The sequence below is a fragment of the Bombina bombina genome, chromosome 5 (genome assembly GCF_027579735.1).
Source record: "Bombina bombina isolate aBomBom1 chromosome 5, aBomBom1.pri, whole genome shotgun sequence".
In the NCBI taxonomy this organism is placed as follows: Eukaryota; Metazoa; Chordata; class Amphibia; order Anura; family Bombinatoridae; genus Bombina; species Bombina bombina.
Genome location: NC_069503.1, coordinates 589442649 through 589456637, shown reverse-complemented (window position 1 = coordinate 589456637; position 13989 = coordinate 589442649). Strand labels below are relative to the sequence as shown.

Genomic DNA, 13989 nt, shown 5'->3' with positions numbered 1-13989 from the left:
TGTCAGTTGAGATGAGTCTTTATGGACAAAATATATATATGAATGGTATATATTTTGAATTGATATGCAGTAAATCCCAGGCAAAAAGAAGTGTATAGTTGTCTTCTTACCGGAAGGTACCTCAATCATATGAGGTAATGTGTAGTCATATGATATAGGTGGTGGTCTGTGGTCCGCCGCTGTCTGTGTTTGTTCTTTCCGTGCAGCCTTGTGTATGGTAGTCCTGGTTAAGGAGCTTCCTGAGTCTGGTGCTTCGATAGATCTTGGCGATATGGTAGAAGTCTTGTCCCGGGGTCTTTCCCAGTTGTCTCACAGGTAGAGGTGGAGGAAAGAAAACAAAGCAGACATAGCGTAATCCAGTAAAAGTAAAGCAATTTATTTACATTAAAATCATAAGAATTGCACTCACATGTGATAACCTCAATCTTATATGAGGTAAGTATAGGCACATAAACAGTAAGGGTGTTGAATGAGTAGTAAATGCTGTCACCACTGAAGATAAAATAATGAGGTGATAATGTCTCTAATGTGGCTGTAAAAACAGATTTCAAAACCTATATAAAACCCCTTGGAAGAACACTCTAAACCGTCTGCAGCAGGTCAGAGTATGGTTTCCAGCGGGGAAAAAAGTCTGCCGTGTGAATAGCAAAGAACAGTGTTCTAATCACTATGATTTGTCCTGGGGTCAGGAGCTGTAGGAGACGCCGGTACACACTGTAAGTACAAGTGGGGAAACAGTACTGCCACACCTGGAGAGCCTTACGCGTTTCGAAGTGTCAGGTACTTCTTCGTCAGAGACATTGCCTCTGACGAAGAAGTACCTGACACTTCGAAACGCGTAAGGCTCTCCAGGTGTGGCAGTACTGTTTCCCCACTTGTACTTACAGTGTGTACCGGCGTCTCCTACAGCTCCTGACCCCAGGACAAATCATAGTGATTAGAACACTGTTCTTTGCTATTCACACGGCAGACTTTTTTCCCCGCTGGAAACCATACTCTGACCTGCTGCAGACGGTTTAGAGTGTTCTTCCAAGGGGTTTTATATAGGTTTTGAAATCTGTTTTTACAGCCACATTAGAGACATTATCACCTCATTATTTTATCTTCAGTGGTGACAGCATTTACTACTCATTCAACACCCTTACTGTTTATGTGCCTATACTTACCTCATATAAGATTGAGGTTATCACATGTGAGTGCAATTCTTATGATTTTAATGTAAATAAATTGCTTTACTTTTACTGGATTACGCTATGTCTGCTTTGTTTTCTTTCCTCCACCTCTACCTGTGAGACAACTGGGAAAGACCCCGGGACAAGACTTCTACCATATCGCCAAGATCTATCGAAGCACCAGACTCAGGAAGCTCCTTAACCAGGACTACCATACACAAGGCTGCACGGAAAGAACAAACACAGACAGCGGCGGACCACAGACCACCACCTATATCATATGACTACACATTACCTCATATGATTGAGGTACCTTCCGGTAAGAAGACAACTATACACTTCTTTTTGCCTGGGATTTACTGCATATCAATTCAAAATATATACCATTCATATATATATTTTGTCCATAAAGACTCATCTCAACTGACAATAACTGATTCCTCTATTATATTGGATTCAACTTGTATACTAATTGTTTGTAGCTGCGCAGAAGTACTTTGATTTTTCTCTTTCATTACCATTCATTACAGTGTCAGGGGTACACTTATTATCTTCACTTCTTGCTGCACTCCCATACACACTATCATTTTATTGTAGTTGTGGCAATTACCAACACTACTACCAATACTGGTAATTTACTACACTTATTGCACCGTAGGTGCTGGGTTACCTATACCAGTGTTCCTTCTAGAGCGCTGGTGATTTTTTCTTGCTCTACCTAAATTACATTTGTTGTTCATTTTTCAAACAAAAAATATTTTTTACGCATGTCTGTCATTCACACAGCATTCACATCACTTAAAACTTCTATTCATGATACATTAACGCTCGATTTCCATTATTTTTACCTCAATTTCACATTATGTTGACATATTTACCTCATATAAGGCTAGATTATGAGCGGCTCGCTAACTGTTGAGCGCAACCGATATTGGATTTCTTCTGCTTTTGGCGCGCAAAATAATACGCGTATGATGAGTTGAAAGTAAATGAGTTTGCTTGGGTGCAATCGAAAAACGCGTGTTAGGTTAGTGTGACTTCAGCGCTCTGGTTAACTGTTGCGCAAGACAACAAAAAGTGGCACAAAACACATCAAAAATACATTTAAAAGTACAGTTACATTCATAATAAAACTGTCTGATAAAAAATATTTTAAAAAATTGCATTAAAAAGTTATAAGGGCTCAAAGATATAAGGTCTCATGCGTTAGAAAAAAAGGCAGGCAAAGGTCTTTAACTTAGAGATACATACATATAGATTTCTACAGATGTATGTAATATGATATACTTCTGTACATATTTCACATTCCAGTGTTCTTCGTATAAATTAATATGTTCTAAGTATTTTATTCCTATATAAATCTGTATATATCTATACCTATATATAATTATATATATATATTTATTTAAAAATAACATACCCGATAAAATATGTTATAAATATAACAAATTCTTCTATGTGAAGAACATGGAAATATTAAATATTCATATTTTATGTCGGGTTTAGTGCTTTTGAATAAACACGGTTGAATTAGCTCGCGAGTATGGGTATTAGTTTGTTGCAGTTTTCACTCTCCATTGACGCCTATAGAGGAATATGTTAAAGTATTCGTGATATCCCTTTAAAAGGTTGTCACATCAGTAATAGTTGTTTTTTTGTCTGTGGTATACCTTTAATACACAACATATGGTTTACATTTTGCATTTACAGCTTCCATTGATTTACACACAATCCTTCAGGTGACTGTAGCCGTGTATTAAAAAAAATGCATTTCCCATTTTAGCTCCTGGGTTTATTTTACTAATTAAAACAAACTGAACAGCTGCTTTGCAAACCAGCTTATGTAACCTGAGAAGCAACAAATGCTTCCAAACAATTCACAATTTTTCCAATGACGTTCATTTTAGTGGTACTGATAATATCGCGAAAATCTACTGGTGCTGAACTGGATTTAGATGAAACTAAATAAGACGATGTTATTAGCTTTGCATCTTTACAATGTAAATGTCAGAAAATAAGAAATATGTAGTTCTTGAGTGAGCATATTCGGAATATTCTCTAGTCTATATTTTATTGCTTCATTTAAAGCTTTGTATAACATTTATTACACATAAATATTTCAAGTTCTGTTGCCAGGCGATTTTGCCTCAATTTTGATATTGGGAAAATAAAATCTAAATTTCCATTTTTTAAAGAGATATTAAACACCTCATGATTTTGTGTAAAAAAATAAATAAATCTTATGTTCCTTAAAGAGGCCAAAAAGCAAAAAAATATGGTTACAGAATATGTTTTTTTAGCCTCTATGGAGTGTGAGACAAACACATTTTTTTTTTGCACAAACGCAAGACGTGCTTAATGCCCCTTTAAAGAGACAGTGTACTGTAAAACTGGTTTCCTCTCAATGTATTTCCAATGACTTGTTATAACAGCTGAATAGTATAACTGTATAGGGAATTGTTCCTTTAGGTTTATTTTTGAATATGAACAAGCTGTGTTAGCTCTTTGAAACCATAACCCATTAAGACGTGTTGAGTTTGCAGGGACATAAATCCTTCTTACATTATCACTCTTTATACACTCACACACAAAGCCTCCTTATCTTACCTCAGTTTGTATACTTGGGGAGAACAATTGAACATGAACATTTTAGTACTTATCCCTACTACCCAGAGGCGTAACTAGAAACCACAGGGCCCAGGTGCAAGAATCTAAGAACTGGGGAGACATAATGTGGCACTATACCTGGTGGCTTTGCCTGGTTGTATAAAAGTAATTTGACAATGTGACAATGGACAGTGCCACCCCACCTCTCAGCAGCAGTAGTACAGCCCAAGAATACGTTTCCACCAACCTACTTAGAGAAGCCTGAAAGCTCTACTGCTTACCTGTCTTTTCCCCCCTTGTTCTCTCCCGAGTACCAACTCAGTGTGCTCTCTCCTGCGGCTGCTGTCTCCAGTCTCACTGCCGCGCTGCAGACTCCTAGTCCCAGACTCCTACTACTGACTAGACACTACACGTGCAGTCAGTCAGGGTGACTCTAGACTATCTGTGTGGCAGTGCGCGCCACAGAAGCCAAAATAGGAAGTTCCTGGGCGGCAGCCGGCAGAGTCGGGTCAGTTTGTTTCCAATAACTTTAATTCAGGCAAAAACTTTCTTTGTCAAAGAAAGTTTGTGCTGGAATTAGTTATTGGAAAAAAAAAATAATAATTACATTTTAAAAACAAAACACAACCTGAAGTTGGGCCCCCCTGTGGAAAAAACCTCCTTGTCCCGGTCACAGTTGCGACCGTGGCATCACTGTTCGTTCCTCCCCTGCTACTACTCCCCACTGGGAGTGTAATTTCTTCTCCTGGTTATGTTTACATAACTTTTTCGTACAAATAACTTAAGTATTGAAATATTCAGTATAGGTGGGGGATTCAACATGCAAAAGCAGCAATATCAAATGACAAAATAAAGCTAAAGAAGCTATCTGAAATAATTTTAATACACTCTCCAGCAGGTAAAACAGATCATTGGGAACACATTAAATGTGAGAAAATTGTACAGTCCACTGTTTCTTTAATTAATATTTGTTACACTGTTGCATCTACTTTGCAGATTCAGAATTTTAGACTTTGTTAAAAACTGGCAAAATCATACTAGTTTTTTCATGTTTTTTTAATTCATTTTGACATATAATTAATTTGAACATACAGGACTAGATTACAAGTAGCATGCTAACAGTTGCATGCAAGCGGGTTTATTGCAACTCTTTGTGTGGAAGTAGTGCGCGTATTACAGGTTGAAAGTAAACGTGTTCACTCAAATGCAATTTAATTTAACGTACGTCAGGTTAGCATGACTTCAGAGCTCTGGTTAACTGTTACGCACAAAACATAAAAAATACATTTAAAATACTGTTACACTCATAACACTAATAAAAATATTTTTAATAATTGCAATAAAAAGAGTTATAAGGGTTTAAAGATGTGAGGTCTCAGGTGTTTGAAAAGAAAAGGACTGCAAAGGGCTTTAGAATAGAGATACATACATATACATGTCTAAATATGTATATGTATGTGTACATGTGTATTTATATGTGTATATATTTATTTACAGACATAAATACACATATAAATACATAAATACTTATATAGACATATATATAAGGGCATTGGAGACCTTTGCAGTCAAGTAGCTAAAAACATGAAAAATCATATTTATGCAATATTAATTTTTAATAAAGTGTTTAACTGTGTATGTACTGTATATATTTCACATTTCAATGTTCTTCACATAGGGGAATATGTTCTTTGTATTTTAAAATAGATCTCTCTCTCTCTCTCTCTCTCTCTCTCTCTCTCTATATATATATATATATATATATATATATATATCTTTCTCTCTATATCTCTCTCTTCTCTCTATATCTCTCTCTCCATCTCTCTCTCTCTATATATATATATATCTCTCTCTATATATATATATCTCTCTCTATATATATATCTCTCTCTCTCTATATATATATATATATATATATATATATATATATATCTATATATATATCTATATCTCTCTATATATATCTCTCTCTATATATATCTCTCTCTATATATATTTATCTCTCTATATCTCTCTCTCTCTCTATCTCTCTCTCTATATCTCTCTCTCTATCTCTCTCTCTCTCTATGTCTCTCTATATATCTCTCTCTATATCTCTCTCTCCCTCTTTCTCTCTCTCTCTCTATATATATATATATATATCTATCTCTCTCTCTCTCTCTATCTCTCTCTCTCTCTCTTTTTAAATTATCTAAATATATAGGTATAGATACATATTTTACCAAAATACCATTATTTATATATATTTATATGTGTGTATGTTTAAGAATAAATAGAACATATTTTGCTTTGTGAAGAACATTGGAATGTGAAATATTAATATTTCATGTTGGGTTAGGGCACTTGTTTAAATGCAATCAGGTTTGTGCAACTTGGTGGGTCTTTTTTTTTTCACTTCTCGCTCTCTATTTAAGTCTGAGGGGTATACATTAGCATGTTAAATTCCTGTCATCTATAATTTTAACAACAGTGACTAAAAATCAACTTTAATAATTGAATAAATACATGATTGTGTATAATATAAACAATTCAGTTATAAAAAAATCAGCTATCATTAAAAATCTTTTTTTCATAAATGTAATATATCACATATTTTTGCATAAATCTTTTGCTAGGTTTAATAAAAAAGACACAATATATGAAAGATGTGTTAGCTACATATTCATGTATTTACAGTTTATGGGGAATATTTATCAAAGCGTCAACTGATAATAAGCTGGAATCCCGCATCGTATTTGACACGAGATTGATCCGCCGTAGTTAACAAAGCGTCAAGATCGTCAAATGTTGAAATGTGTGACGAAGTATACGCTCCCAAGGCAATCCAACGCAGATCGATGCTTGCGTCATTACAGATGTTTTGAATTCACATTTGACTCTATTTGACCCTTTTCCCAATTTATCATACATTTAACAGGTACACTCGCGTCTATTCCGACGCAGCGTACCGAGTTTTCAAACCACCACCCTTGAAGCCACGGATGCCATAGAAATCAATGGGAGTCTGAAAGCACAAAAAGCTTATGTTCGATGCTGCAAGCGAATGAAGCATATTACATAATAAAAGTAAATTAGAAACTTTCTTAAAATTGTATAACCTTTCTAAATCAAACAATATTATTGCTACACATTTGATGCATTAGTAGATATAGGAATAAAATAAAAAATACATTACTATTTATGGATTATGTTACATCTTTGTCTCCCATTACAAAGCATGGGGACAATATTATTTCTCCAAATTTGGTGCAAAGTTTTGCCACAAACTTGTTGCACTAATAGATATAGAGATACAAATGAAATAAATACACAAAATAACTTCCTTTTTATTCTTCCTATTTATTTTTTTGATAAATCTATTTGCATCTTGTTTAAGGCATATAATACAAGTCCAACTTCGCACCAATTATGATGGAAACTCCTAAACAACCCAAACACTAGTGAATTTTTCAACCACTTTTGATTGAAATATGCATAATCACATGATTTTTTACATCAGCCAATCTGATTCAAATATACATTTTAAACTATCACTAATGAATCAAATTGCTCGATACTTGTTACATTGTGTATTATTCTCTGAAAGTATGTATATGTGAAATTAGTATTAAAGATATACATTGATGCTGACATTAGGAGAGAGAGTGTAATATTTTATACAATGATTTTAAAATTCAAATGTTTGATTCTATATAATTTTAAGATGATAGCTCAAAGGGATAAACCACCTAACATTAAACTGTCATGAATCAGATACAGCAGAAATTAGAATCACCTCTTTACTGTCATGCTATTTTCAGTTTATTTTTTCCTTCTCTTTAATTTTTTTTTCAGTAAGAAATGTCATCTTATATGCCAGCCCATTTTGTAACACATGTGTAGGGGTGCTTTTTGAAACCAGATTGCAATCAGGAGGGGTTACACAGGTACAGAGAGAAAACTGGCCCAGCTCTTAAAATATCCATTTATTGTAAATAAATACATATGATACCCTGATTACATATTATATTCACAATTATTCCTGCTCAGAATAGAGATAAATTTACACTATATACATATAGTGGTATAAATAAACACAGATATATGAAAGATCACATTGTTTAGAACAAAAAAAGGAATTTAGGGACATGTAAATATGTTTGCAAGAGATTTCTGACATAACACACATATATATATTTTTTATAAGTATGTGCAAAGATATATGTACAAATTCTAGCATTAATAATCATTTATAAAATAAAACATGGGATAAAAGCATATCATGACTTCTAGAAATACAATTACACATTAATTTATGTGAACGTATCATATAACAGATTTGTTTGTATAACAAATAAATATAAAAATAACTTTCGATGAGATACTGTATTGTTTCTTGAGGTATAAATCTAGCTATTTCTTGGACATTAACAGATGAAAAATAAAAGATTAGCTTTAGAGAAATGTGCTTGTTCATGGACAGTAATGAAATGGTATAAATAAAGTTGGGGAAAAAACAAAATAACTGTGACATCGATGACTGTTAGTTAACAACAATCCAATGCTCATCGCGCCGTACTTGACGCGCGTGTTTTTGACTGTTTTTTTATAAATAAGGGCATCGTACGCAGACGCTGGCAATTGCACCGAGATGGATGCTTTGATAAATATCCCCCGCCCCTATATGTTTTCTCATGAAACAGACATTTACAAGTATGTATAAAATAAATTATATATACTGAATAAAACATGTTAAATGTCAAAATTTACTAATATTTAACATTTTTAATTCACTGAAATGCTATTATTCTTTATCAAGGTATATTTTGTGCCTTTTTTACGTTTTCTAGTAGAAAGCAAAAGAACGTATTTGGAGGCAGAACGAAATTAGATACTGTGTCCGTTTTTTTTAATGTTCAAATAGTCCATCTTTATGCTGTGCTGGATCACCAAGGGAAATAACCCACCCGTATTTGGTAATGTTTCTAGGAAATGTAGTAGATATGTAACTAAAATAATTCTTGTATGCTTGTATTTGCAGAGAACCACGGGAATATGAGATTGATGGAACATGTTATGCCTGTAACCCAGAATGCCTGCCACAGAATGGCACTATCACCTGCACAGGGCCGGTAAGTGTACTAAAGATATATATATATATATGTGTGTGTGTGTGTATATATATATATATATATATATATATATATATATATATATATACATGATTTTTTGTAGTTTGTGTAATTTAGGTGTTTAGGAAGAGTTTGTTTTTTTGAGATCCACTTTTCTACCTCTGTGAACTGGTCTTGAAGCACTGCCTCAAGCTGCGGCAGATCGGATTTGCTTGCATAGATTACTGTGTCGTCTGCGTACATGTGTGCAGTTGAGGATTTGCAGACATTTGGCAGATCATTTATAAATAATGTGAATAGTAGGGGGCCGAGAATGGAACCTTGGGGAACACCACACGTGACTGGGAGAGGGAGGGAGTCGCTGTCAGAAATGGAGACAAAGGGGCCTATCTATCAAGCTCCGAATGGAGCTTGATGGCCGGTGTTTCTGGCGAGTCTTCAGACTCACCAGAAACAGCAGTTATGAAGCAGCGGTCTAAAGACCGCTGCTCCATAACCCTGTTCTCCTGCTCTGAGCAGGCGGACAGGAATCGGCACAATTCAACCCGATCAAATACGATCAGGTTGATTGACACCTCCCTGCTGGCAGCCGATTGGCCGTGAGTCAGCAGGGGGCAGCGTTGCACCAGCAGCTCTTGTGAGCTGCTGGTGCAATGCTGAATACGGAGAGCGTATTGATCTCCGCATTCAGCAAGGTCTTGCGGACCTGATCCGCACTGTCGGATCAGGTCCGCAAGACCTTTCATAAATAGAGGCCATATTGTGATTGATCCGATACATATGATCGAAACCAGGTTAGCGGACGATCACCAATACCTGAGTTTTTTAGTTTGAGCAGTAGTATGTCGTGGTCTACTGTGTCAAAGGCCTTTGCAAAATCAAGGAAAATTGCTCCAGTTAGATCTCCTTGTTCCATGTCAGTTTGGATGTTGTTGCAAACTTTTAGGAGGGCAGTTGTAGTGGAGTGATTCAGGCGAAAACCTGATTGATCAGGGGTCAGATAGTTATATTGTTGGTAATACTCAAATAGTTGCGTATGGACGCATTTTTCTAAGATTTTTGACAATACTGGGAACAATGATATGGGGCGATAGTTAGTAACCAAGGTTAACTCACCACTTTTATGGATAGGCACTACTCTTGCAGTCTTCCAAAGTTTGGGTATGTATCCAGACACCAAGGATTCGTTAATTAGGGTTGTGACAGGTTTAGCAATAGCCACCGCACTGAGCTTCAACAGCATTGCTGTGATTTGATCAGGTCCAGACTGGTTTTTCATTTTTAGTTTATTAAGGTGTTTCTTAATGACATTGATGGGTACAGGTCTAAGATTGAACTTCTCTATATTGGGTCTTTGCAGATTTAGTGGGACCTGATCCACAGTTGTAGTTTCAGGATGTGTGTCATTTATTAGTTTGCAAACAGGGTCGTGGAGCATCCAACAAAATAATTGTTAAAGGCATTTGCTACTTCTAAGGGAAGTTGCTAGGTTTGGTTGTCCACTTTGACAGTGGAGGGTTGGGAGTGGATTGGGGGAGTGTGTAAGTTATTTATGACTTTCCAAAACTTTCTAGGGTTTTAAATGGTATTGTTCAGATTTTCACAGAAATATTGGGCCTTAGCCTATTTGTTTAGTGCATATATTTTGCCATTGTCTATATACACAGTGATCGTTCATAGAGCCAGAATGCTTGAACTTTGGCCACAATGAGTCCCAAAACAGGTACATTTGAATGAGGTCAGCTGTGATCCAATTCATATGTGATCCAATTCATGTGTGCTCCTTTTACTCTTACCTTACGCATGCAAATTCCAAACTTCTAGGTGTTCGGACTGAAAGAATTCAACTGCAGAGTCTAAATCTGGGATTAGGTTTAATCTGTGCCAGGGGAGGTTCTTGATGTAATTTAGAAATGATTGAAGATTAAATTTTTTGAAGGACCTGGTGATTTTAAAATTGGGAGAGGATTTAGTAGCCTTTATTTTGTGCACAAAGTACACTAAGCAGTGGTCACTGAAACTGTTAGGGAGAACACCTGCCTCCTGGATTCGGTCAGGAGAAGTGGAGAGAATCCAATCAAGCAGGGTGTGGTTATGGCTTTTAATGTTTATGCGAGTTGGGGAGGAGATTAATTGTGTTAGCTGCAAAGTCTTTAACAGCGAGCAAGAACTATTGTTTTTAGGATTCAGCCAATCAATATTAAAATCTCCAAGGACCAAAATTTTACTTTTTGGCTTTTGAGCTATGGTTTCACTAAAGAGATGGGCTATGTTAGAAAGGGAATGCACAGGGGAGCTAGGTGGGCGGTAGATTCCTGCAACAATGATTGATTTACTCACTTGTGCCAGAAAGGAAACCAAAGGTGACAGGAGAGCTGAATTTATGTAAGGGGGTGTACTTTATGGAATTGACAACATAAATTACAATGCCGCCTCCTCTTTTTGCTCTGTCATTTCTATGGCATGAATACCCATGTATTCAGGTATTCAGGTATTTTTGCAGTTAGCCACAATTCAGAGATCACAATGATTTTGGGCTTGTAATGTGAACACTACACTTGCACTGCATCAGTTTTTGGTAGTAAGCTGCGGATATTACAGTGCACAAAGGAGAGGCCTTTTCTCTTGTAAGATGTATCGAGTCCACTGATTCATCCATACTTGTGGGATATTCTCCTTCCCTACAGGAAGTGGCAAAGAGAGCACCCACAGCAGAGCTGTCTATATAGCTCCTCCCCCAGTCATTCTCTTTGCCTGCTTAACTGCTAGGAAGGGTAAAGTGAGTGTGGTGCCAAAAATGTTAGTTTTTATTTTCTCAAGCAAAAGTTTGTTATTTTAAATGGTACCGGTGTGTACTATTTACTCTCTGGCAGAAAAGGGATGAAGCTTTCTGCAAGGAGGATGATGATCTTAGCATTTTGTAACTAAGATCCACTGCTGTTCTCACAAGGGCTGAAGAGTACAGGAAAACTTCAGTTGGGGGAACAGTTTGCAGGCTAAACTGCATTAAGGTATGTTCAGTCTATTTTTTTCTAGACAGACTGTGTTATTTCTAGAAAAGGCTGGCAATATCCCCATGAGGGAAAGGTAAGCTGTATTCAATAAAAGAGGAATCCAAGCTTGCATAAAGGGCTCATTAGTTACTGGTGACACTAATAGGAAAAAACGTTTTGGTTTAATTACAAATATAAAGTTTTTTGAGGGACTTTAAGGGGTCTTTGTGGCTTGTTTAAGGGTTATTAGCCCACATGGCTAGTTTAAGAAACACTCTGTGGTGTTTCTTTTAGGCCCCATAACATCGAGTGAGGTGGGAGGGGCCTATTTTGCACAGTTTATTTACCTCAGAAGCATCCAGCTACTTCTCCAGAGATTCCTGCTGTATTTGAGGGCTGTAAAGAGTTTTTTTCCCCCACAAATCGTTCCTAAAGGGCAGGTAGGTGCCACAGCAGAGCTGTGGCAAGGTGCTGAACGTTATTTTACCGGTTTTGAAGTTTTTTCAATCCGCTTTTTACATTAAGGGGTTAATTGTTTATTTGCATAGTGGTGCAAAGTTACTAAGGCTTTATGATGCTACTGTAAAAAATTCATTTTGTTTACTGCTTTTTTACACTGTTTTGCAGAGTTTGTGCAGCTTTTTTTCTCTTAAAGGCACAGTACCGTTTTTGTTTAAAGTGTTATTTACTTTGATTAAAGTGTTTTCCAAGCTTGTTTGTTTCATTACTAGCCTGTTTAACATGTCTGACACCAAGGAAAATCCTTGTTCTATGTGTTTAGAAGCCATTGTGGAACCCACTCTTAGAATGTATCCCACTTGCACTGATATGTCTATAAATTATAAAGACCATATTTTAGCACTTAAAAATATTGCAATAGATGATTCTCAGTTAGAAGGAAATGAGGGTTTAGCATCTAGCTCTCCCCAAGTGTCACAACCAGTAACGCCCGCACAAGTGACGCCAAGTACCTCTAATGCGTCAAATTCGTTTACTTTACAAGACATGGCCATAGTTATGAATAAAACCCTCACAGAGGTTTTCTCTAAACTGCCTGGTTTACAAGGAAAGCGTGACAGCTCTGGGTTAAGAACAAATGCTGAGCCGTCTGACGCTTTAGTAGCAGTATCCGATATACCTTCACAATGTTCTGAAGTAGGGGTAAGGGATTTGTTATCTGAGGGAGAGATTTCTGATTCAGGAAAGACGCTCCCTCAGACAGATTCTGATATGACGGCCTTTAAATTTAAGCTTGAACACCTCCGCTTATTGCTCAAGGAGGTATTAGCTACTCTAGACGATTGTGACCCTATAGTGGTCCCAGAGAAATTGTGTAAAATGGACAGATACTTAGAGGTTCCTGTTTACACTGATGTTTTTCCAGTCCCTAAGAGGATTGTGACTATTGTTACTAAGGAGTGGGATAGACCAGGTATTCCGTTCGCTCCCCCTCCTGTTTTTAAGAAAATGTTTCCCATATCTGACACCATACAGGACTCGTGGCAGACTGTTCCTAAGGTGGAGGGAGCTATTTCTACTCTTGCTAGGCATACAACTATACCTATCGAAGACAGTTGTGCTTTCAAAGATCCTATGGATAAAAAATTAGAGGGTCTCCTAAAGAAATTTTTTGTTCATCAAGGTTTTCTTCTCCAACCTATTGCATGCATTGTTCCTGTAACTACTGCAGCTGCTTTCTGGTTTGAGGCTCTAGAAGAGGCTCTCCAGGTGGAGACTCCATTAGAGGATATTATGGATAGAATTAAGGCCCTTAAGTTGGCTAATTCTTTCATTACAGATGCCGCTTTCCAAATGGCTAAATTAGCGGCAAAGAATTCAGGTTTTGCCATTTTAGCACGCAGGGCGTTATGGCTTAAGTCCTGGTCTGCTGATGTGTCATCAAAATCTAAGTTGTTGAACATCCCTTTCAAAGGAAAGACCCTATTCGGGCCTGCACTGAAAGAAATTATTTCAGACATCACTGGAGGGAAAGGCCATGCCCTCCCTCAGGATAAAACAAATAAAATGAGGACCAAACAAAATAATTTTCGTTCCTTTCGGAACTTCAAAGGTCCCGCTTCAGCTTCCCCTGCAGCAAAGCAAGAG

General features: G+C 36.7%; 1 protein-coding gene across 2 annotated transcripts in view; it reads left to right on the top strand.

Moving 5' to 3' along the window:
* Nucleotides 1-13989, top strand: part of LOC128660623 (epidermal growth factor receptor) — a 364961-nt gene that overhangs the window by 290822 nt on the left and 60150 nt on the right. For both annotated transcript variants that reach the window (XM_053714554.1, XM_053714553.1), the window contains exon 14: nt 8800-8890. In XM_053714554.1, coding sequence (XP_053570529.1) covers nt 8800-8890 — 91 coding nt within the window. The remainder of the gene's footprint in view (nt 1-8799; nt 8891-13989) is intronic.